Source organism: Camelus bactrianus, chromosome 2 (genome assembly GCF_048773025.1).
Source record: "Camelus bactrianus isolate YW-2024 breed Bactrian camel chromosome 2, ASM4877302v1, whole genome shotgun sequence".
Lineage (NCBI taxonomy): Eukaryota > Metazoa > Chordata > Mammalia > Artiodactyla > Camelidae > Camelus > Camelus bactrianus.
In genome coordinates, this window is record NC_133540.1 from 122,151,118 (window position 1) to 122,177,015 (window position 25,898).

Below are 25,898 nucleotides of genomic sequence, written 5' to 3' on the forward strand. Positions count from 1 at the left end.
GTGGACTGTATTACGTGGGCCTATTTCTGGGCTAACTATTCTATTCCGTTGGTCTATTTGTTTTTTCCTTCACCAACCCAACACTGCTTTGATAACTGTAGCTTCATACCAAGTTCTTGAGGTAGGGTGGTAGCAGTCCTCCAACTTCGTTCTTTTCCTTCCTGTTGGTTGTTCTGGGTCTTCTGTCTTTCCATCTAAACTTTTGAATCAATTTGTCAATATTCATAAAATAACCTTGCTGGGATTTTGATTGGGATTACATTCAATCTATAGATCAAGTTAGAAAGAATTGACATCTTGACAATATTGAATTTTCCTACCCATGAACAAGGAATGTCTCCTCATTTATTTATTCTTTGATTTCATTCATCAGAGTTTTATATTTTTCCCATTTAGATTTTGTACATATTTTGCTAGATTTATACCTAAATATTTCATTTTAGGGAGGTACCAATGTAAATAACCATGTGTTTTTAATTTCAATTTTTGCTTTTTTATCATTGGTACAAAGAAAAGCATTGGCTTTCATATATTAACCTTTCATCCTGCAGCCTTGGAGCTAACTGCTTATTAGTTCTGGGAATTTTTTGGTTGATTCTTTCAGATTTTGTATAAAGATGATTATGTCATCTGAGAACAAGGACAGTTTTATGCCTTCCTTCCAAGTCTGTATTTTCTTTTCTCTTCTTATTGAACAATTTCTCATCCTTATGGTACAATTTAAAGTATCTTGAATCAAAATTTTGAAAGTTTTATTGGCTCACATAACTGGGATAGTGAAACGATTATAGCACCAGACACAGCTGGATAAGATGTCCAACAATATCATTAGGATTCTGTCTTCCTTCTGCTCCCTCTTTCTCAGTCTTGATAGCTCCTTCAAGGAAGGATCTGGCTTTAGTCATATGACATATCTTAACTAATCATTGTGACCCAGGGGATGGAGAATTGTCCCTGGACAAGCTTGCCATGCTGACCTAGCCCTGTGGCCGGGGAAAATGGTGCGTACTGAGACTGAGAGCCCCATGGGTATCATGTGAAATGGGGGGTTGACACTTTCTAAAGCAAATAAGAGAGTAGAACAGAACAAAGCCACAGAAAGCCAAAGTCAGAGTGTCTCAGGCTGTCACTTTTGTAATCACTGTATCCTATTCATTCAGGACTTTGACACCTGCATTAAAAATCTTCTTGATTCACTGGCCTGCAAGCAACATCCAAGAAGATGACCTAAGAAGCACCTACCTGAGCATCAGTGTTTTTTGACTTTTTAAATGCCATCCTGTCCCTTTCCACTCCACTTTTCACTTTAACAGATGTAGCCTTATCAATCCTGAAAACATGTATCTCCTGAAATCTTAAATTAGTTTCACCTTTTTGACCAAGACTTACCCCCTGTCCAGTGGTCTTGGGCCCTCTCTTTTACTACGCCCGGCGCAGTGACTTCACAAGCCAGAGCCTTGTTATCACCAGGCCTTCCTTAGTCTCCCCAGTTCCATATTAACCCAGGCTGCATGGCTTTGATCGCTCAGCATGCTCCTCTTGAACATCCCTGCTCTCGCTCTTGTTCTGTGATCAGATTTGCATTCCTTTCCTAGGGCTGCTGTGACAAAATACCACGGCACAGGTGACTCAAAACAGCAGACATTTCACTCTCACAGCCTGAGGCTGAAAGTCTGAGATCAGTAATACTGAGGGCTGGCAGGGCTGTGCTCTCTCCGGGAGCTCTAGGGGGAAACACGTTGCCTCTTCCAGTTTCTGGTGGGTGCCAGCATTCTTTGGCTTGTGACTGCATCACTCTGATTTTTAAGACCAGCATATTCGAAGCTCTCTGGGCCCCATCTTCACACTGCCTCCTCCTCTACACATGTGTCAAATCTCTCTGCCTTTCTTTTGTAAGGACACTAGTAACAGCATTTAGGGCCCACTTGGGTAATCCAGGATAAGCTTCCTCTCTCAGTGTCCTTAAATTAGCCACATTTTCAAAATATAAGGATATATTCAGTTTCCAGGAATTCTGATGTGGATATCTTTGGGGGGGGGAGGGGGAAAGTTTTAGCTCTCACACTACCCGTGTGGCAAGAAGCCAAATCTGGGGTCATCCAATAATCTCTCTCCATTCCTCTGCTGCTTGCTGAAAGGAGAAACCCAGATGCATAATAGTCACTACTGATTTACAATTTTCATACACAATTTGACAGTCCTATTCCTTTTCCATGATCAAATATCTCTTCCTCTATACTTACAGTTAGCTACCTCTACATCCTGCGAAGCTCTCCTGATTCCATCAACAAATGCATCTGCAGAAGCATGTTTTCTCTACAGATAGATTTTGTCTCTCTTCATCCATCACCACATCCTGAAACTCCTGAACAGGGTCTAGAGCATAGCTGGCACTTGATTCGTACTTCTTTGCTGCTTTATTCTTTCCAGTATAAAAGAAGAAGCTGTTCCATTTCCCCTGTGTTCTTAATCCCATTCCCCCTCATATCGCACTCCCCCTTTACCCTGTAGCTGTAATTTCTCCCCGTCCTCTCTCTCCCAGCTGCGTCTTTATATCCTCTAAACCTATTCAAGACTCTCACTCTTAAAAAAAGGCAGAAGATTTCTGGAGTATTTTCAGAAAGTCAGATAAGGGCCAAACCACTCCTGACTCCTCATCTCCCAATGAAAATTTTTTAAAAAACAGAGAAAACATGAGGTAAAGCTATCGTAATTAAGTCCAAACATGAATCTCTTTCTGGGAAGCACTAAGGTTAACAGCTGATGAACCAGAAAATGAAAATATCTGTGCGATACTGAAGAAAACACACAGCGTTTTTCCTTCACTGTGTGACAAGGACATAAAGCCTGTCGCTTTATGCCTCCCTGGAGAGAGTAAAAATTGTTATCACAAACTCATATAACATGAATTTCAAGGAGGCTCTCTTGCTGGTTGGAATAATGCCTTCACCATATTTGTAAATAAATGTCTCGAATATCCATGAGCTCTAAAAATGAAAACATGCGGATGTAAAAGAATAAAGGTGGTAGGGTTTTTGTGATTTAGTGGTTCTTTTCTATGCCTGGAATATTTTTGAGAAGTCAAGATTTTTATCTGTTAAATAAATAAATATATATGTACTGTTTAGTATATTAAAACAGGTAAGTGGAGAAGAGTGAGGGTTAGGGTACTTTGATTTCAGAGTAAACGTATCCATGCGGGCATTAGCTACATTAAGAGCTTGCCCGTCTTCCAGCCCTCCAGAAGGAGGCCAGCGCTCAAATAATATCACGGAGGCCTTATTAGCTGTTGAATCGTCTGGAGATCCCTCCTAATCCACTGCACCACGCACAGGTGTGCATCGTAGAAATTACCATCATCATTACTATCAGCCATCAGCTACAGCAAAGAAAGATGCCGAAACAGCTCCTACTTACACATGAGTAATCCCAGGTCATTTACCTTGTAATCCACAGCGATGTGAGTTTACTCCGTGTGTTTGATTTTTTTTCCATTTGGGGAGGTGGGAGCCAGCTATTCAGCTGAAATACAGTTACACAACACAAAGGACATCGTAGCTGACCAGGGAAAGACTGATCAAGTTAAGGGCAAGACCATGTCCGTTTTTCCCCTTCTGTTTGTTCTGTTTATGGCAGAAAGCCTGGTGCAGATTACGTGCCGGAGGATTATGTGTTGAATACGTACTGTAGCAGAGTTAGACGTTCAGCTCCAGTAGGACAGAAGAGAGAGAGACTGAGAGAGAGCAATACGGATCACGTAGAATGTGACTGGGACATTTTGCCAGGCACTTTATGTAAATTATGCTAATTCTCTCCAGAGCCCTGTACAACAGGTGTATTCTCCCACCATATGAATGGTAAAGACCTTGACCCTTCGCATGTCTAGCAGGCCTTGAATTAACTTTGTCTGAGGCCATCACTTCTGGGCACACTGGCCATCACTTTAGTCCTTGAACGTGTTCCAGGCTACGTACGTGCCCTTGGCTTCTCCCCTAGCCCTTGCTAACTTCTACTCATCTTTCATGTCTCTGCATGAAAGCCACTTAAATGGGACGTCCTCAGGTAGGTCTTCCTTATAACCCCTTCTTGAGTACTCCAGGTCCCCTGCACTTCCTCTGTAGCGTTTATCACAACCCTAAATGACTGTCTGTGTAGATCTTTGCTTTCTGTGTGCCTTCTCCAAATGACTCTAATGCCTCTGGGGGGTTTCATCCATCTTGTTCATTGTTTTACCCCCAACACTTATTACACTTTCTGACATATACTATAGTCTTAAAAATATCTGATGAATAAATGAACGATGGGAAAACTCAGGCTCACAGAAGTTAAATAACTTATTCAAGATGCCACCACTAAAAGTGATAGGAGTGGACTCTAAGCCAGGGGCATCAGATCCCAAAAGCCACATCTTACAGCAACGAAGAAAATGGAAGATTGGCTTGGGATTATAAAACCCCTTTGAGCTTAAATACGCAGATGGGACTTAATAAAGATAAGTTTAATATCCTTGATTAAGTGAAAAAAACAGTAAAAACTAAAAGGGTTGGTAACGAGTATCCCCACCATTACAGAAGTTATCCCGTCACAGTTAATGCCAGGCTTCACACTGAACACTGTAGATGTGTTTTTCAGCCTCATAATAACCCCAAGATAGGTATTATCATTATTCCTGTTTTACCGGGGATTTAAAACTTTCCCCAGAGCAGTCTGATCGCAGAGCCCACACGAAGTTAAAAGGCTCAGACTCACACTTGACACGTTTTGTTGTTGTCTTGTTTACTTGTTTCCTTAGACCTACAACCTACAGATTTTGAGTGACTAAAACTGAAGATGGCCCAGCTGCCAAAAAAAAAGAGATTGCAATTTTAGGCTGACTTACTCCAACTATAATATCCAGAAAGGAGATGGTCTCTGGGTTCCTTTCCCTGAAATGGTTAATTCTTATCTACTTAATTTGGGAACAGGAGCCCTCCTGTCACCTTTCATAAAGAGAAAAAAGCTTTCTGGAAAGAAATCAACTCGGACTTGGCCAAGCTTAGGGAAAGAACTCCCCAAGTGTTTGAACTAGAAATCGAGTTTTTAGCTTCGGTGGAGGACACTGCTGCCCCCTTGTGTCTCAACACAGTAATACAAGACTCAGAATTTTTAAGGCTGCTCGTTGCATGGGTTCCCCGGGTTCCAGAGGGCCCCGTGAAGTGCTCTCCAACAGAGAGTAACCAGGCCACTCTGCCTGCCTGGGGAGACTGGAAACCTTGTGAGCTGAGGCACACTGTCTTCTCAGGCAGCTTTTGTGACCCTGGCTAATTGTCTCCTTTGGAGGAGAACCTCCGAAGAATCACTGGAAGACAAAGTGTAGAAAGTCCCTGGTATTTGCAATGAAGGGAACTTAATTAAAGAGAATCAACATTCCTTTGACCTCCAGCCAAGCTTCAGGGACTCAGGGCTGCCTCTGGAAACTGTAGCTGGATGAGAGGCAACGCTGTGAGAGAGAGACAAAGCTTTTCTTTCTCAGAACTGAGAATAAGAAACTGGAGGTAAAGAAATACGTAATGAAATGAGTTTGGGCGGCTTTGACCGTGCCCTTCCCCTTCCTCATGAAAGCGAGTGGCAAGAGAATTTGAGCTCCTGTCCTGCGTCTCCTCACCTGTGGCACCTGAATCTGTTTATGAAAAGCTGATCGATTTTTCGTGCAGTTTTACCCTCATGGGTTTTAACGGGATGTGCATTTGTGTGAATGTGTAAATAATGGCCGTCTCCCCTGTTGGGCTGTAAGCTCCAAATAGATGGGGGTGGGCTTAGGAAAATCTGTCGTATCGATGATTAATGATTTTTCTGTGTGTGTGAATCAATTGGGGTTGAAAAATACTGAGATAATTAGTTCTCTGTTAGTTTATTTTTCTTTTTTATAGTTACACTTGCCTTTCACAGAAGCAGCTTTGTAAGATACAAAGGCTTTATGGTCAAACTCAGGTTCAAATCCCTCCTACTGCTTAATATCTGTCTGATCTTGGGGAAGTTTCTTAAACTTCTCTGAGCTCATTTCTTATGTATCCGGCGAGCAACTATCTTCCCTACTTGTTAAGAGGATGTGATGATAACATCTCTCTCCTACATGACCTGGCTCAGTGCCCAGCGGACCACCAGCGAGCATTAAACATGACTTTTGTTCTAGGCTCCTTCAGAGCTTCTTTGGATTTACCTGAGAATGGGCAAATAGTGGACCTAGACAAATCAAGTCAACTGCTTACACACATGTCACTGTAATCAGCTGATTCCTCTGGGGCCAGTAGAACTTCCACCAAATTTGTCAGCAAACAATAAAAAGAACTCATTTTCATCTTCCCATCCTGTAGGGCAGTGTAATAAAGTTATATTATTATAAAGTTATAAATAACTTATTGCTTATGTTAAAGTGACTTTGACTATAAGGCACTGAAAGCCAGTATATAGACAGGGCTTACAGAATGAGGACCGTGTATATTCTCACATAAGAAGTCCAGAGACAACAGACACAATGAAGTCATCAAAGAGCCAGAATCTAGCCAGTTTGGTAAGTGAGGGAAATTAGACTGAGAGAGAATAAGATTGTTGCAAAACTCCAGAAAATATATTCTCTTATAGTTATGTTTATGTCTGTACATCAGAATCTTAGTGTTTTCTTCTTTCTGACTGAAAAATTGCCTGATTCTTTTAAGGAGTTTTTTATTCTTTTTTTTTCCCCCAATATTATTAGGCCAATTTGAAAGTGATCTAATCAATTCATAAAATCTATGTAATGACCTTGGTGATATAGAACAGAAGTAAATAAGGACAGGGCACACCTCCACATGGGGAATACTATTTATAGCTTTCATAAAAAGAATATTCAGGTTTGCAGTCTCAGCCGGTCCTGTACACTGCTGAGCGTGACAGGATATATTCCTTCCAAATCTAGTTCAACTAAGGCTCCAAGTAGTGTAGTTGCTGCTTGTGGTGAAAATAGTGCAGTATTTGTACAAGTCTGAAGAGCTCCTACTGTTTGATGTACCCTGGATGTAATTACAGAAAAGAGTGTTGTACAGGAACTGCTGTGGAAACCAGAGTCGGCCCAGACTGAGAAGAAGCAGACGTGGTAGGCAGGTGTCTGAGGATGGCCCACCCAGGAGTCCTGGCTCCCAGCTCTTCAGCCAAACACCAATTGAGGTATTGATGGAGAGAGATTTTGCAGATGTAACTGAAGTCCCAAATCAGTTGAACTTAAAATACAGAGATCCTTGTGGGCCTGATTTATTCACATGAGCCCTTTAACTGACAAGGGAAGGGGAAGTCAGAGAGAATCAGACTGTGAGAAGGACTCACCGCACCTTTGCTGATCTGAAGATGGAGGGACTTATACGAGAAGAAAGCTGGCAGAGGCCACTGGCTAACAGCCTGCAAGGTAACAGGGACCTCAGTCCTACAGCCAAAAGGAGCTGAAATCTGCCAACAACCTGAATGAGCCTGGAAGAGGACTGCAAGGTCCAGGTGAGGACCAGACCAGCCAGCATTCTGAGTGTGAGACCCCCAGACAGAGAACACAGCTAAGCCATGGCAGACTCTTGCCCCACAGAACTGTGGGGTAATAAGCTTATGTTGTTTTAAGTCACTAAGTTCACAGTAATCTGTTATGTGGCAGGAGAAAACTGACACACAGGCCTTCCCTTTGGGCTCCGTTATCTTTTTTCCATCCAAATGGCTTTGAATAACTGTAGAACTTTGCTGTAATCCACAAAATGAGTCCACCAAGTGAACCCTCCTTTGGGGTCTGAGAAAATCCTTTTCTGAAGGCTAAGTCAAATAACTACATTCATTCTAATAAAAGCTCAGGACTTGGGCCAGGTCCCCAGGGAAGCTTTCATACCTGCAAAATTGGGGCAACTTCGTTTTGCAAAATCAATGTAAGTGACTTGAAAAGAGAAAGTTAGAAGAAATCAACATTTGTGGAATTCTCAGACTAGTGCTAGGATCTTCATATACACAACGTCCATGAGTCACATTTCTTCACTGTCAAATGCTGCTTTCACATTTTATAGACTGAGACTCAGAATCCTGGGACACGTCAATGATTTCTTTGTTAGCAGAGCTGAAACTTAAGCCTGCTTTTTTGTTTTTGGAGGGGTTTTTTTGGCTGTAAATCTCACGTACTATATTTCCCTCTTCCATATCGTGGGAGAACAGAGCTGGTGGGGGGAGGAGAAAATCAGCCTCGTATCTTCTATTTCTCCTGCAGCCTGGGTGACTGTGGGACCTCATGGGCCTGGGAATGTGCCTGCATCTCCACACTCAGGCAGCTGAGTTGAATTTTATCACCCAGCCTCATCTCTTTTCCAATACCGTGTAGGAAAGTTTTTCTCCATGTTTTTTGTTGTTTTTCCAACCTGAAATTCATATGTAACCACTCTGGCCCCAGGGAGTATCCTCAGGGAATACAGAAGTTTCTTAATGCAAAGTTTTGAAACAGCAAAATGCCCAGCATGTGGGTTGTATCCAGTTTTTTTTTTTTTTTCCTTTATCATACATTATCTATTTTAATTTTCATTTGTTTTACTTACCCATGATGTCAGTATTTCTTAGAGATTATTTTACAGATGAGGAAACAGACTAAGAGAATAAATGACTTGCTAAGGCTTCTAACACCTGGGAATACTAGAACAGAAATTTCAAGCTAGGTTTAGTTCTTAGTGATCAGCTTGTACGTTCTAAAAACTGAAGGACTAATCTTGCTATTTTTAAATGAGATTTTAGCAGCCCAGTTGTTGAATACAGCAAGGGTTTTAAAATTTGTGTTGAAATAAGTATTTTCTCTTGACCCTTGTGGTCTCTCCTTAATTTCTGTGATTATATTTATGATAAGCAGTCATGAGGGTTGGGAGGTGGAACCAAGATTTTGTCCTCGAAAGTTCTTCATAACCATTCAATGGTCCCAGGTGTGGCTGTGGCCAGAGATGTACTTAAGAGAAAGTGTTGACCTTGGATAGTTTAGCACAAGGTATCAAAAATCTTCCTTCAGCACAACTGGATAGAGAAGAACAGAAGAATTACAGGGGAACAAATGTTTTGGAGTGCATGGAATTCTGAAAACACGCCGCACAGGTTTTAGAGGAAACTGCCAAAGCACTTTTGTTTTCTAATTTCTTCAAAGCTAAGAGCTGTCTAAGTATTTATCCATTCAGGATAAATGTTTTTAATACTCTGTTCTAAACACTGCTGGGCTCTATGAAACTCGGTCCTTGCCTTCAAGGTTTTTACCAAGTCTAATGGGCGCAGAGAAGTCCACAAACAGAATCTAGCAATGAGAGCCATACAAGTCATAGCATTGCACCATGTAAATTTTGAAAATTCTTCCACAGTGGTAGGATGCCAAGTCATCCTTAAATTGTCCTGCTACTAAGAGAATGACTTTTCAGAGCAACCCCAGACTCAAACGAGGGAAGTAGGGAGTAGGAATTTAATTTTTTAAAAAAATCTATGTTTTCCCAATTGGATTAGGTATTAAAAGGATGGGATAGTATGTAAAGACAGCCATGCTTTCCAATTTTAGGTCTCTGAGAATGAAATTGTCCATCCATCATCTTCTTTGAATCAATAAATTCATTTCATCTATCTTTTCAAAATCATCCATGCTGGAAATGTTGAGGTGTTTTGTTTTCACAATTTAATCAACTAATTAAAAGGAACTAAAAAAAAAAAAAACAAAAAAACCTCAAAGGGTTAAAAAATTGTCCTGGCTGTGAAATAATCATACTATTACTCAGCTTGATATGTTCACATCTTGAAAACTAAGACAATAAAACCCACTTTCCCAAATGTTAAATATATACAAACTGTCATGATACATCTGTAGCATATAACACAATCAGACAAAAATACAACTTGTTTAAGCATCCTTTTCTTAAAGAGACTTTTTGTCTGATCTGGGAGCACTCCAGACACCAGAATCTTAAACATAATAATCAGATGAAGTCCATGAAGTAACTTGAAAGTAGTTTTGAGTTATGACTTTGTAAAATGGTAAATAATAAATAGTTGGATTCATACTCAAAATAAGAACTTCATGGTTTAATGATTAAATTCACCTAGCTATAAACAAATATATACATATGTTATATACACAGTTACGTGTTCAGATGAATTTCAAATATGTCTTCTAGTGCACCACTCTCCCCAGATCTCAGTGTATTCACCAACCTAGAAACTCCCTGAACTTGTCCTTTTGGGGTCTTTTGGAGGCTTCATGACATAGGTATGGTTGATAAAATTGTTAGCCGTTGGTGATTGAGTTCGGTCTCCAGCCCCTCTTCCTTTCCTGGAGCTCAGGGGGTGGGACTGAAAATTCCAACCCTCTAATCAGTGCGTTAGCTCCCCTGGCAACCAGCCCCCATCCTTGGGTGGGGTCCAGAAGTCACCTCATTAGTGTAACAAGAGATAGCTTTATCTCTCTCATCATTTATGAAATTCCAGTTAGCTTTAGAAGCTCCGTGCTAGACATGGGGACTCAGACCAAGCATATACTTCTGATTATAAATCACAATATTAACTGTGTCACCTATGCTTTCCATTCATTGGACAGTTCATCACGTGGTCCCAGCAAACCATTAGGGACCCATGAAATACGATCTTCCCATGGATTCAGAAGCAGGGAGAACTTGTTGATACACAGCCCTAGGCTACCGCACTTGAAATCTGTTCTCTCTGCCTTGTCCCATTCATGGGTTCCCTTCTGGTGCATCTCAAGGGTTACTGATGCACGTTCTTCCAGGCATCCAAGATGCTTTCTGGTCTCTGCTGATGAACTCACACACTGCTCACTCTAAGTGTGGTCTCTAGCCTAAGGAAGTAACTTCCTCTAAGAGGTGCCAACTTACCTGCCACCTACTCTTGCCAGAAGAATGGGTGTTGTCCTCACTTGGGCAGTGACTTGTCTCCTTTTTCTTCTCTGATCTGAGAGCCCAGTGTCCAGCATTTGTGTTCCCTTTGTGTCCTGCTCACAATCTGCTGTGCTCCTCATCAAAGAGATGTCAGTCTCCTTCCATTGTCATGAAGAATAACTGGATGCTGGAAGGAAACATGGACACTGTGACATGCCTGTTGGTAGAAAGCCAAGGTCTTCCATTTAAGCACCTCACAACCACAGCCATGTGTGCCTTCCCTGGTGGCAGAAGTAGGTGTGAGAGTTGATGAGAAACATGCATGCTTCAAAGCTGTGACATGATACATATCATAAAAGGGTCCCCCAGGAATCATTTATTTCACAAGGACTTTGTTTTTTCCCTATGATAGTTTTGCACCATAAATCTTTTTGGATTCCTGAAGAGGTATCTCTAAATCTTTAACACTTGTTCTGAACCTGAGGAGATGATATACACCAGAACAGAAGCATTTATGGGAAGAGGAGAGTTCAGCCCGTGGAGCAGACAAGCATCATTGAGAAAGCACATCTGCTTGGTGTGTCACTGCAGCCATTTCTAGAGCATTCCCCCAGAGTTCTGACAACTTTCAAGGAAATGCTAAAAGACTTTCTTCACAGGTAGAAGTATAGGGACTCACAATGCACCTCACAAAATCGCGTCTTTAGCAATTTCCTATTCCTACATGGATCTCTCTTCAAAGCACCATTCCCAGCACTTTTCATGGACGACTGTATTTCTAATGTACTCATCTAAGCTTTAGAAGGGGCATTTTTCTTTAAATTGATGACTGAAAAAGGGCTCTTGGGTTTCTAGACATTGATTTCCAGTATGGTGGCCTTTATTCTTCTCAGCTGTCATTTACAATTGCACTATTCCCCTAACTTTGAGGGTAAACTTGACGATATTAGAGAGAGCAGATTCAATTTATAAAGTTAGAGGAGGAGGCATAACTCATATCTGCTTCATAGGCTCATTGCATTATATCAGACTGGCTCTATGCTGGGTTCAACTGCTTGGATGAATACCGTTTAACCCTGGTGTAGCCATGCTGATGTGACATTCACTTTAATATTGTCCTAATGTCTCATAGTTAATGAACAAATATGATGTGCTAAGAGAGCAAAGATAATAACATAATGTACATTATTAATTCTCATAAAAGCCCTCTGATGTCAGTAGTTACCCCTATGTTACTGTTGACTGAAATAAATGCGCAGCCTAAAAGTTGAGAGTTACGTTTTATTTGGCGGGCATTTCTGAGGACTCAACCCCTTCGAGCCCGGGATGACAGTCTCCCAGATCGCTCTGAGGGACTGCTCCGCAGAGGTAGGGGAGGAGCCAGGATATATAGGAGCTTTACAACAAAGACCAGGTAGTTGGAACAATAAAAGATTACTTGTTACCTAAGGAAAACCAGGCATCTCAAGTTAAAGAATTTGGTGCTTTTCTTTGTATGGGAGGAAGCCAACACTTGGGCTCATTGAATTCATTCCTTTGACAAGCACCTAATGATCTAGGGCCAGTATCCTGTCCTTTCTTATTCTGAGTCCCCTCACAGTGCACCCTGGTGAGTGGCTGCAGAGGCCGGACTGCAGGCTTGTCTGCACTGGGGGAGGGGGAGGCAGCCGCTGATGACTTGATGGCTTCAGCATTGTTTACTGATGTGGTTTGCAGTATTATTCATTCACATTACGGAGGAGAACAATGAGACTTAGATTAAACAATTTATCTGAAGCTAAACAGCTTTTAAGGAGCAAAGCTTCAATGCGGACCTTCTACTTAACTCCAGAATCGAGGACCATATGCATTTCTCTAGATTATCCTAAAGGCTTTCTGGCAGAACAATAGCAGCTGTTGTATGGACAGGAAGGTGTTTGTGATGCCCTGGGGTCAGGAAACCCAGACACGAAGTAAGACTCAGCAGCCCGTGTGTAATTTATGGGCAATTCCTGTAACCTCAACTTCAGTCTCCTTGACTTTAAGATGAAGCCATTGAGTGGATTACAGGTATCCCCACTTTTCAGAAATTCTCTTTACAACATTTTGCTTTTGCAAAAGACCTACATGAGTGCCTGTTTTCACTAATGGAAAGAAATCTGAAGAGGATTTTCACTTGTATGTAAAAAGACAAAAATAGCATTCAGTTCATTTTGCAGCAGCTGACAGGGAGGCCGCAGACCTCGGGCACGACAAGCCCCACCAAGATCGTCCCCCAAGAACTACATGCTGCATCTCAGCATCCAGCCTCCATAGCCTTGAACGGTGTCTCTGAGCATCTTGCTGTATCTCGATTTATTCTGTGCATCACTTAGTAAGATGTGCCCTAAGGTAACTGCTTCTGTTTTCTGCCATTTCAGCTTTTGGAAGGTTTTATAGGAGCACTTTATTTCAGAGCGCAGGGGAAACCGCTATCTCTAAAGTTGCTTAAACACACCAGTTCCCTGACCCTGAGATCAGCAGATTAGGCTCTGCCATTTTCTGATTCTGAGAACCCGGCTAGTTTCTCTCTGAGCAGTCTGCTCTTCTGTAAAGTGCAGGTAATGCCGGTGTCTATCCCATTCCCGTGAGAAGATCCACGGAGAGCATCTAACACAACGCATTAACTCATCATCACCATCATCATGGTCACCATCATGGTTGGGGGGCACAGCCGGCCAGTGTCGAGGATGGTAAAAGAGTTTACCAAAGACAAAGGAAAGTTTAATAGGCATTCAGCTGTAGGCGTCAGAGGACCACACAGAAGGGCGTGAGCACTGGGGTGAACGTGTAGGTCTTTTACTGGGGGGAAGGGACTGTGAACACCAGGCGTAGGGGGCTGCACGGCCAAATCGTGTACAGCCACCTGAGTGGCTGTAAGTGAGGTAAGACTTGCAGGGGCTTCTCTGAGTAATGGGATTTAGGATTCTGCTAAGGGGAGGATAAGCAGTGACGCCTGCCCGCCTAGCCATTTCCTGGGGGCGTTTAGTTTTGTTAGGGTTAACGCACAGCCAAGGAAGATGTTTTTATCTTAAAGAAATGCAGCCATGCAGAGGGTCAAGAAGTGGGGAGTGGAGGTTCAATGTGTCAGTCAACTCCAGGAGAGCCCTGGAGTGGGGGTTTTCTGGCTTTAGAGTGGCTTCACAGAGCACCAGCCGGCTCCACAATCATCACCATCATCATCGTGCTAATTATCATTATTAAAAAATCACTCTTTTAATAATATTGATATCAGTATCAGCAAAGCAGTCATAGTACACTTACAACTGATCTCAACACATGTCTCACAACAGTGCCTAAGGGAAGGATCTTCAGGGAACACATGCAAGGCCCCAGAAGGCAAGTGTCTCTTCACTAACCGACAAAAGTGTGGTGGTTATGGCCTAAGAAAATCTCATTGCACGTGCATTGTATCCTGATCAGATCGTTGTGAAGGGTTTAAGAAACACTGAAGGAAACTCGCTGGTCCCATTCTACTGCGTGCATCTGTGATTGCATCTGTACAAATGCTTTAATGTCTTCTGGTAATTTTCAGAATGATGATTAGATTCATTAAGCAAATTAGTGTTGTTTGTTCATGAGACTGAGTGAGTGTCACATCCCCATGTGATTCTGGTCAGCAGCCCCGCTATGTGTGAAATGTTCTTTTAAACCAGTCATGGTAGCACATATGGGTACATGTGGGTACAGCCTTTCTGGAAATCAGTGTGACCTTGCACATGAAAAGCCTTGAAATGGTTTAAACCCTTTGGTCTTGTGAGTCTCCTGGGATTAGTCATGAAGAAAGAACCACAGGTGCAATCACAGATGCATGCACTAGATTATTAATTACATTGTTATTTCTATATAGTTCAAAAATGCTGAAGTCCAACAATATGGTAAATTCAGTGGACACACTATTATGCAGCCATTAATAATAATGATACGGGAAATGTTCAAGGTATTTTGTTACTGTTAAAAAAAAAGATGTAACACTATTATATTCTTGTATTATTCTAATTTTATTTGTACAGCATACTGATATATACTTAGATAAAAGACCAAAATAGTCTTACAATAGTATAATTTTTGGTGATTTTTTACTTATTTTTTCTATAGACAATGTATTTTCACAAAATGATCATTTGTTAATAATCAGATAAAATGTCTCTAGAAAATACAATATGCAAGGCATAAAGCTTATGGAAGGTTATAGTTATGTCTCAGAGTGTAGATGGGTGAGGTGTTCCTCACCTTCCCTAAAGCTGGGAACTCTGCTCCTTCTTAGATCCTTCCTCTTAGAGTGAAAAAAGCCTACTTAACAAATCCATACTTCGATGTTTAGGTGTTCCTGAACTTGTTTGTTTGAAAATATCATCCTTTAAAGACAACACCAGGAGAAATGAAAAGAAATGAAAATGATGTGATGATGGTCCTGCTAAAGCATCAGTCAGAGAACTGTCTCAGAGGCTTCTTTGAGAGATGCTCCAAATGCCTGTGCTCTTGTCTTCTTCCTGGGTGCATGAGACATCTCTTGTGGTTTGGGGTAGACATGTTAAGTGATTTCTAACCAATGAAATGAGAGTGGAAAGGATGTGTACCACCTTAAGACTTGGTCCATAGATAACTCCTGTGCTCACTCCTCAATGATCTTTTTCTCCTTTGGATGAAATGGTCACATAGACAACACATGGCAATGGCTAAGCTCTCATTAGCCTCCATCCCTTGATAACTCTGATCTGTACACCCTCTCAAGGCTGTTGGATGAACAAGAAATATACTAAATTCTTTTAAATTTGTTACATATTTAGGAGCTTGTTTGTTCCAGCACAAGAGTTAACCTAACTAACACAGCCACGTTGACTGACATACACTTAGCTGTATGCACAGCCTGCTCAAAGGCATTCTTGATGGAGAGGTGGAGATAACACTTTAGTGCAGAAATGACTCCACAAAACTGGTGAGGGGAGTTAGAGAATAGGCCATTGGTACCGTTTTGTAAATCACTAGAGTCCTAAAAGATTTGATTTTTATTTTGTTTACCTGAAGGTAGTGAAATGCATTGCTTTCCCATAAGAACTCCAGAATAAATAAAAGATCACCACTCTCTGGATTGTTACTTTTATCATCTTTTATCTTGTTTTTGACCTTTCTTCTTCTGTTTGGATGTAGGCCCCACGAGGGTGAGATATTTAACTTGTTTATTGCTGCTGCCCTGGTTCCGAGAAAAGTTCTTAGAATCATCAGCATACATTATACATTGGCTAAAGATGTAAGTTAATATAATAATATAAGCTGGATACAGATAAATTCACTTGGTGAGACTTACAGCTCTAAAACTTGACCAGGAGTTCTCAGTTGGCAGAGAAAGAATTTCATCTGACACACTCGTGTGATTGCACATACAGCAAACACACATGAGACCGTCAGTTTCCGAATTTCATTTTGCATTAGAATATGTATCTATCAGATGCACCTAGAGATGAGAGACGGCTGACAAGTTTACTGAGTGCACCTGTCCCTTCAGTTCCCATCTCTGTCTCTTGCTGGAGTCATTTTAACTCCAAGGCAGGTTTCCAGCTCTGACCGGCACAGATTCACCACCTGATGACAGAGAGCCATCTATTTGCTCTCATCTTACTATCCCCAGCAGATGGCTCAGAGATAAATAGCTAATAAGTCACAATTTCCACGTGTGAGTGGGTCCAGCTACAAAGTGCTTATTTGCTCTTAAAATTGCTCCTTTTGCTGCTGACCTATGGTGTCATTTCATTCACACTTTTGCGTGATTAGCTATCGAATTCCATCTTCTTTCCTTTTGGAGCTTTAGCTGTTGCTTTTTCATGTGTTTACGTATTAGTCAGGATTCTCCAGTGAAGTGAAACTAATAGATGTGTATATATATACACAGACAGTGATTTATTTTAAGCAGTTGGCTCACATGATTGTGAAGGCTTAGCCAGTCCCAAATCTGATGGTGGAGGGAGACAGACTGAAGAACTCAGGAATGAATTGAAGTTCAAGTCCAAATTTAGTCAGTAGATGCAACTTGTAGAACTAAGAAGAACAGATGTTACTAATCAGCCCCAAAGGCACTGTGCTGGAGAATTCCCTTTTGCTCTGGGGAGATTAATCTTTTGTTCTAGTTAGATCTTCAACTGATTGGATGAGGCCCACCCATGTTATGGAGAACAATCTGTTTTACTCAAAATCTACCAAATTTAAATGCAAATCTCATTTTAAAACACCCTCATAGAAAGATCCAGAATAATATTTAACCAAATAATTGGGCATCATGGCCCAGACAAGTTGACATATAAAATTAATCATCATAATTTGCTTGCTTGCTTGCTTTTTTTTTTTTTCCTAATTTGTTTTTGGCTATGTTTTCTTTCTTCCAATCCTCTTGGGAGCTTGGGGTCATTCAATCCAAAACCTTGTGATGATCTGGAAAGTTCCAAGATCACATTCCAGCTCTCCTACTGGATAGCTGAGTAACAAGACAACTTACCATTGAACCTTCAGTTCTTCTTCATTGAATGGAAATGCCATAAGTCATAGATTTATTATAATAATCAAATGAGAAAAATATACATTGGCAAGCTCTGTAAAACACAAGTTCACATTGGAACTATTATTTGAAATTGTGTTTTTATATCAAAGATACTACCTTTCAAACCAACAAAGGAGAATATAGAAAATTCCTCATTTGAAGCACATTACAGTTGTAAGTAACTGGTTCCTGGGAATAAAGAAAGATCAAATCAATGTATCAAATTTCCTCATGAAGGGACAGTGATTTTAAGAGTTAAGAAAAGCTTCAAAGACCACAAATGATTTTTGAAGATCCCAGGAACAGTGTCAAATTTAAAGTGTACAAAGTATTCATGTCTAAAGTCAGGGGAGTTAGCACACCCCTCATTCTCCCCCAGTGAATCCTGGAGATGCTGGGTAGAATGGGAGTCCTGTGACAACTGAGGCATGGGGGCACAGGGGAGATGGGCCTGGTCACGAGAAGCTGCTCAGAAGGACCAGATAGGGCTAGCTCATCACTTCCCCACTCTTGACGTACAGTTAACATCCCACATGTGGTTTGATGTTGGGTGACTTTGTGATGGTCTGTTTCCGCTGCTCCAGCGGTCTCTCTGCTTCAGATTCCTGACCAGACTGTTCTCCCAGCTCCAAAGAGGGGAGGCATTTTCACCCTCATCTCGGTCTCAAGTCCACTTGCTGAGTCCTCTTTCCGGCACCAAGGCAGACCTTTTCTAGCATTTTAGGTTTCAGTTCCTTTTATAGAAAATATCCAGTCTCAGAGGGGAGCCCTTGCCCTCTGGTCCTACCATGTCAGAAGTCCAACATGAGTAGAGTTCCCAAGGTCAGCATCCATCAGCCTTAAGTAACTCCACCCATGGGGCAAAGGTGAGAATTCATTATGTCCAGGCCTGTTTCTTTTCAAAGTCTCCACTCCAGAAATTCAGAAAATCTGGGGATCCTGTCTTACTCAATGTCGCTTATTACTGGCCATGTTATTGAGTATTCCTGGACAATCTGTTATCAGAAATTAGTGCCTATTCCTGCTTGAAACTTCTTGGGCCACCTTAGACCCAAATGGAGCACAGCATTTTCCCCTTGAACAAAAGATAATGTGGGTCTAGCACATCTCCAGAGAACACAGCATTAAGATCCAGCAAAGACCGTATCACAAGCATCTTGCAATGTCCTTGTGGTGTGAAAAACAAAGTAATTTCCTCATACTTCATTGGCAACATGCATGCGTGTTCTTAAAAGCAGGAGTGTGTCTTTAATGTGTCAGACCAGCTTTGATATCGATAATATGCAGAGGTTTTTACATCAACATTTTTTTTTCATTCTGTAAGAACTGGAACAAAGAGACGTTTATCGCGTGATTTTATTCTTTTTGTGGTAATGGTAACTTGGTGCAGCTTTGCACGGTAGACAGTTCTATTTCAAAATGTGCAAAAAAATCAGATTTATGAACACTTTGCTCATAGTGCTTCTCTGTGCTTTCTCTAGGAATGCCCCAGCGGTGTTGTTAATGAAGAGACCTTCAAAGAGATTTACTCGCAGTTCTTCCCACAGGGAGGTAAGTACCAGTGGGGACCAGTGAACGTGCTCTCGGTTAGAATTATGCTTCCAGTCGAGTTTGGTTTAATCTTTCATGGCGTGGCTCTCGATTTTTCATCTTTATGTAAAATAATGAATACACAGCTTGCAAGTGCATATGATTTCCAATACATCATAAAAGCGATCTACTTACAAATTATCAAATATCCTAGAGTTCACTCTTCAGTTTAATGCAAGTAGTATTCTTGTGTGACTGGTACTACATCTCTCAGATGCACAGCGCTCTCTGACTCTGATGGTCCTGAATGTGCCACAGAGCTTTCGCCTGCATTTTAGGTCTCATTCTCCTGACTCTCAAAATTAGGACAAATGTAATTATCCTCAATGTTCAGATGTGAAATCTGGGGCTTAGAGAAGCTAAATGTTTTGCTCAGGGTCACACATCCACTAAGTGGCAGATCTAGGTTAGAACCCAGATTTTTTTCTGTAGCTTCATCTAGTGTTCACTCTGCTGGTCCTCTCTCTTTCAGTAACTCTTTACTATCACCCCTCTCCCTGCATCTAAGAAAATGAGTACCACTCTAGACATCATTTTAACCAAAAAGAAAACAAGGAGAACATAGTGATAACACAGACATGTTAGAGGTGAGTGAAGAGATGTGCTTGACACTGGACCTTAGAGGCTCTCCATCAATCCCCTGATGGGATGCCCAGCTCAAACTTGTCCCACGACCTCCTGGGTGCCCAGCTATGTGTTAGGTGCTGATGATGTAGGAAGAATGAGATGTGGTACCTGCTCAAAAGAATGCTAGTGTCTAATGTAGCAGGTGGACAATGTCAACATAAAGTGTAAGCATGAAGACAGGGGTTGAAAGAATAGTATTATGAGCCTGATGCAGGCACAACTAGACAGCTGAATGACAGGGAGGAAGTGAAAAAGAGTCTGCCCAGATAAATGGAACCTGAGCTGAAGTAGCTACCATCCACCAGGCGTCCACTATGCGCCTGGCCCTGCATGTGTTACCCATCACCTTTCAATAACCATAGCTCGGAATCTGCCTTTCTAATAAATGTGGACGCTAAGGTACAAAGACATTCACCCATTTCCTCACCATCATCTTTCTACTTCTTTTCCACTTAAAAGAGCCCCCATCATCTCATTCCAAAATACTGCAATGGTCTCTAAACTAGTCTCTCTTGATTCTAACCCTTTTCCGCGCTCCTCCCAGCCATGGTCCATTCTCAACATGAGCCGGAGTAATCCTGTAAAAATATAAGCCAGTTCATGTCACTTGCTCTGCTCAGAGGCTTCTATCCCATCAGAGCATGAGCCACGACCTATATGACGGTCGTGACAAGGTGTGGTCTCTTGTCCTTCTCTGCCTCCTCCTACACTGTTCCTTCCCTCATCTCCTTGCAGCCGCCGTGGCCCCTTGCCCTTCCTCCAACACACCATTCCTGTTGCCACCTCTGGTCCTTTGAACTTGTCATTCCCTCTGCCTGGATTTTCTTCTCCCAATTACCCATCCCAATATCTCAGCACCTCTGTTTTATTCAAAGGCCGCCTTCTCCATGAGGCTTTCTCTGGCCACCCTGTCTTAAACAGCAGCTTCTTAAACGTTCCCCGTGTGTTTTATATTTCTCTCCAGCACTCAAGAACATCTAAGAATATATATTTGACTTTATTTTTGTAGTTGCTTCCTGTCTCTTTTCCCATCAGAACGTCACCTCCAAGGGAACATAAGGTTTTGTCTGTTCTGTTCACAGCTGTATCCGCAGGTCGTGGACTGGGGACTGACAAACAGTCACACTGGATAGATACTACTGCATAAGTGAGGGAATGTGTGCCGAGTGACGGCCACTGCAAGATGGAATAATGCCTAGGAAAGGCATTTTGAATGTATACGACATTTAAATATTGTTTCATATAAAAATTAGATTCTCTTTTGGTTTTAGATTTGTCAGTAGGTTGAAGACAGTTTCATGCTTGGATTATTGAAAGAGAAAATTCACTTACCAGGGCCTTTTCAAAGCCTTAGATTAGGATTCTGAGAAAACACAGGGTGACCCATTATTGCATGAATTTGGATATATCACGGCTGACAACCCCCCCTCACATCTCATTACTAACAGCCCCGCAGACAGATATTGGTCATAGGACCTGAAGCCAGGATTGTAATGGGTCCATTGTCTGCATTAATAGAGAATTTAGAATGTCAGTTGATTAACACATATTTCGAAATTATTTTAAAAAACACAGAATTTTTAAAATGGTATTTACTATAAACTAAATGTCTGCCAACCCACTGATAGGCATTAATATCAAAGCACTTAGCACAAATGGAAATCTTTTAGTTATTTTTTGATGAGCTCAAATGAAATGAAAGTCATTACATGCTACAAATTGGATACAACTCCACATTAAAATTTTATCTTTATTTGAAAAATAACGTGTCAACATTAGAGAACATCCACTGAGGCGCAGTCCTTTGCAAAGGATTCTTGTTACAAAGTCCAAAGGGATTTGAAGAAAAATCACTTTTGCACCCTTAAAAAGTCTTTGATTATTCATGTTAATTGAATGCATCAATCTAAAAGCACCCGGCATCACTGAAGGAAATGAAATATTTTAAAGAATGATGACTTGCAATTTTAAAAATTAATATCCTGCATGCAAATTGTATCTTGCAGTGCTGCTAGAAAAGACAAAATGTCCCAAGGAAGAGCACGGTCTGGGACGGCAGGCAGACCCGTGTGAGGGCCGTCCTCAGGCTTCTGTGGAGTCATTTATTTAGGCTGATGGTGTGAAAGCAACAGATTTCTCTCGTTATGAGTCATAACAATGATGGGTCCATAAATCACAATGTCTCACCATTTCCTCCAGAAAGACGCTTTGTCTCAGCGCCGGGCTCTCCTGCAGTTTGCACCGTCAGGCTCTTTAGTTTTCCCCGCTGCTTAGCGAGATGGTTTCCCAAGCACAGCTTGTTCGGTGTTCGGGACGCCAGCACAGCTGGACTGAGCAGAAGCTTCCTGTCTGGCGGGGATGAAGCGTACCCTGTTATAAAACAAGGCAGGAGGAAATGCGCCTTACCTGTATCATTACAGCCACGCTCTTCAAAGCCACGTTCAGGGGAAGCCTTAGCGTAGACGCACTTAGCTCACTAGGCATTTAAAGCTCATGACAATTGCAGTTCCCTGGGCTACTCATGCTTGTGTTGTAGGAATTTTGCACTTACTTTGACTCTACAAGGCACCTGATAAACAGCTATTGAAGGAATGAATGAATGAGCTTCAGTCTGAAGAATCTAGGTCAACAAATATTAATTGAACAGCTACTGAGTGCGAGGCATTTGAGGCTCTTAGATGAGCTCTGTGGAAATGATGGTTTACATTTTTTTTTTTCCCAAGTAACTCTGTTCACTGAATGTCCTTCTCATCCTCAGACAACATTTTCAGGGTGATTTATAGAGGACACACTGAACAGAAACTACTACTCATGTACATGGCCCGTCTTACTGTAGCAACAGTGCCACGAATTGTACACTCAGATGCATTAAGCTAATTCTGTACCTCGTGCTTGAATTCAAGTGAGAGTAGGGGATTCGTGGTGGGAAGAAAGAAATCAACCACATTGATTTCAGTCCACACACTTGGAACATGATAATCAAGTATATTTGTTCAAATATTCTGAAATGTATGTGTATCAATGGGCTTTTAAACCAAGGGGTTAGTTGGTATCATCACTGTGGTCTGGAAATAATTGGGTTAAGGACACTGGACTGAGTCAGGAGCCCTGACTTTATGGATAGACTCTGCCACCACCAAGGTCTGTGACTCAAATGGTTTATTTCTCTGGGCCTCAGGTTGTTCCTTTGTAAAATGTGGAACAAAAGAATTCTCAAGTTTTCTTTCTAGTGTAACATCCTTTATTTCTGAGAGTTAATGTTAGAATGTCTTCATTTCATTCACGACCCTACCAGTAACTAACTAGGTGACCTTGGCTGTGTCATTAACAGTACCTACATCCATTTTCCACCTTTCTTAAATGTATAAGTAAATAGCTAAATGGTATCCAAGATCCTTTCTTATCCTAAGACTCTATAAATTTTGTCCCCCAAATGTAAAATTTCAACATTTAATTTTCAGCTTCACAAGTAAAATGATAAAAAACTGAAAAAAAAAATCATGTGCAACTCAGCAACTATTTTTGTTATATGTATGGAATTGTGGTCAAAGAAGACTGTCAGGTCATATGGGGAGAAAAGTCATTGCTATGTCATTTGTGCCCTGAACTGTACTGAAATCTAGAATCCAGGATGTCAGTTATTCATCCTTCTCACCAATATTTACTGAGTCAGAGGAGCGCAGTCAGATGAAATCAGACCATAGACATTTGTGTGGGCGGTTTCCCGTCCCCTCGCTCACCTCTGTGCCCAGTCGGGCGCTTCCAGTGCCTTAGCTCCCTCCTCTCCCCCCAGCAAAGCTAGCAGCATCATTCTCCTTCTTTAAAGCGCTTTTACTGTCTCCAAATCCAAACTCCGTCAGAACCTCGATGCCACTTGTGCCATAATTATACCAGTCTTCACTAGGCCAGAAGTGCCATTAAATCAGAACTTCAGCCACTTAGATACACAATAGAAGTTTTACACGAAACTGAAACATTTTCAGGTGAAATATATTAAGTCTGTGAAAAATTCAGTCCCATTTCTTTAAGGTGGTTGAGAGAAGAGTGGCTTGTCTCTGAAAGAATCGTAACGATAGTTAATTTAGTGAACATCTGGGGTGTGCCTAGGACTATTCAAGGAACTTTATATAAATTAGCTCATTTAATCTCTTTATGGTGACTCTATGAAATACGTATTCTCATCGTTTTGTAGATGGGGACATTGAGTCACAGGGAGGTGACCCAGCTTGCCCAAGGTCACACAGTTAGTGTTTGGTGGAGCTGAGACTCAAATTCAGGCGGTCTGACTCCACCGCACTGTTAGCAGCCTCTCTCTGGCGGGTACATCTAGGCTGGAAAACTGACTTCACGGTCCAGGGAAACTGCCGAGGTACAACTTAAAGAGGAACGAGAAGTCCTCGGTGCCGTATTCGGGCAAATCTTGAGAGTGTGCGTCCCGAGTGTCAAGCTTGAGAGCAGCCCCGCCTGAGAAGAATGGTAATTATTGTATGCCCACGTTATCCTGTGTTTTCAGTTTTTAAAAATTTGTCAACATCATTTGTTCTGAGCCATCACTCGTGGTGAGTTCTGCTTGCTAAGGTAAAGGCACTTACCCTGCTTGTATAAATAAAGTAACAAGGGGCCTGCTTAATGAAGCTTGTTTTAAAATAAGCAAAGTCCTTTTATTTTTCTCCCCCGAAAATAAGTTCAACATGCCATCTGTCAACTCATTTCTTCCTAGGGCACTAAGCAGTTCAAGAAGTCTGTGTTAAAGTACTGTTGAGAGCAAACCAACTTTGTAAATAAAAAAATAGGCTGACAGTTCTTGATAATTCTATCATGGAACTTCCCAACAACCGCAGTGAGTGGATCGCAATTAAAATCCTGGTTCCATCCTTCAGAGGGCTACGCAACCCCCAACACTAGATGGACATCCACTCTGCATGCGATGTTTTTACATATTATTTGGGCCCAACTGTGGTGCCCGTTTGGTTCATTGACAACAATGATATTAATTCATACGTTTTAAAAATAAGTTGGTTCCTCATAGCATATTTAAAGGTAAGAGGTGAAAGAAAACGCTACCGCCATTTTGAAAAACTGAGTGTACAGTTTACCCCGTGAAGCTTATGGCATCAACGATGTTAACCATTGGGGTTCACCCCATGCAGGAGCAACCGTCCACACATAGGCTGCGGATGCTTGAGAGCTGGGAGAGAAGTTTGTATGACCTCTGACCTCCCTTATTTGGGGAGAGCAGTTGTCTACTCCCACTGCTATGACCTAGCTTCTTGACAGCCTTCAAAAAGGAATTCAAGAAGTAAAAGGCGAACAGAAGTTTTGTTAAATCCCAGTAAAAACAAAGGTTAAAAGTTATAAAATAGAAACAGGCGAGATTTTAAACAGAAGATAAAAGTCTGGAGCCAATAAATGAAAAGGTTACAATTCTTTTCAATATAAAAAAGGTTAAGGTAAAAGGCTAAAACCCGTGAGATGAAACATTTAAAATAATCAAATTTGCTCAAGGGTCAAGCAAAGGAGCTCTTAAAAATTAAAACCACGCGGTAAGAAAACAATAAGAACAAATATATGCTTTTGAAATAAAGGGCAGAAAGCTCAGAGATTAGGGAGACAAAGGAGAAAAAAGAAAAGAGGAAGGAAAGAAAAATTAGAGGGAAACTGAAGCAAACTCAGAGGAAGTGTAGGACTTCAGGGAGCTTCAGTGGCATTAGGCAGGACCGTGAGCTGTGGAACAAGAGTGCTGTCCAAAACCGCCCCATTGCTCAGAGACTTGAATCCCACCCAGGACCCAGGCAAAGCACGACTTCCCCGCTACTTGCAACTGGGAAACTTTAGGACTACACAGTCCTCTACTAACATGGCCTCAGAAACTTGCCAAGTCACCCACCTCTGGCCCCACTTCATCAGACAATCCTACTGGCTATGGGCTAACCTGCCTTTTTGGTCAGGAAGACCCAAGTTTTGTCCCACTCTACCCCTTATGGACTGTGATTTTAGGCGAGTTTCTCAACCTCTCTGAGTCCCAATATCCTTATCTGAGTTGCAAAAGTAATGAACAAATTAATAATAATACCACCAATAAAGCTAATAATAGCAATACCAATAATAGCAATTTATCAGTATTGCATTATTCATATTTTTATTATTTTCTTTCTCCTAGAGATAGTCCCTGCAAAGTACCAAGCAATTTCCAGATGTGTGTCCCTTAATCCCCACACCCACCTATAGTAACATTGCTCATCCCT

General features: G+C 41.5%; 1 protein-coding gene across 3 annotated transcripts in view; it reads left to right on the forward strand.

Annotated features, from left to right (window-relative positions):
- The window catches only part of KCNIP4 (potassium voltage-gated channel interacting protein 4), a 475,310-nt gene that overhangs the window by 427,242 nt on the left and 22,170 nt on the right, over window positions 1–25,898 (forward strand). For all 3 annotated transcript variants that reach the window (XM_045522689.2, XM_074349824.1, XM_045522688.2), the window contains exon 3: window positions 18,918–18,987. In XM_045522689.2, coding sequence (XP_045378645.1) covers window positions 18,918–18,987 — 70 coding nt within the window. The remainder of the gene's footprint in view (window positions 1–18,917; window positions 18,988–25,898) is intronic.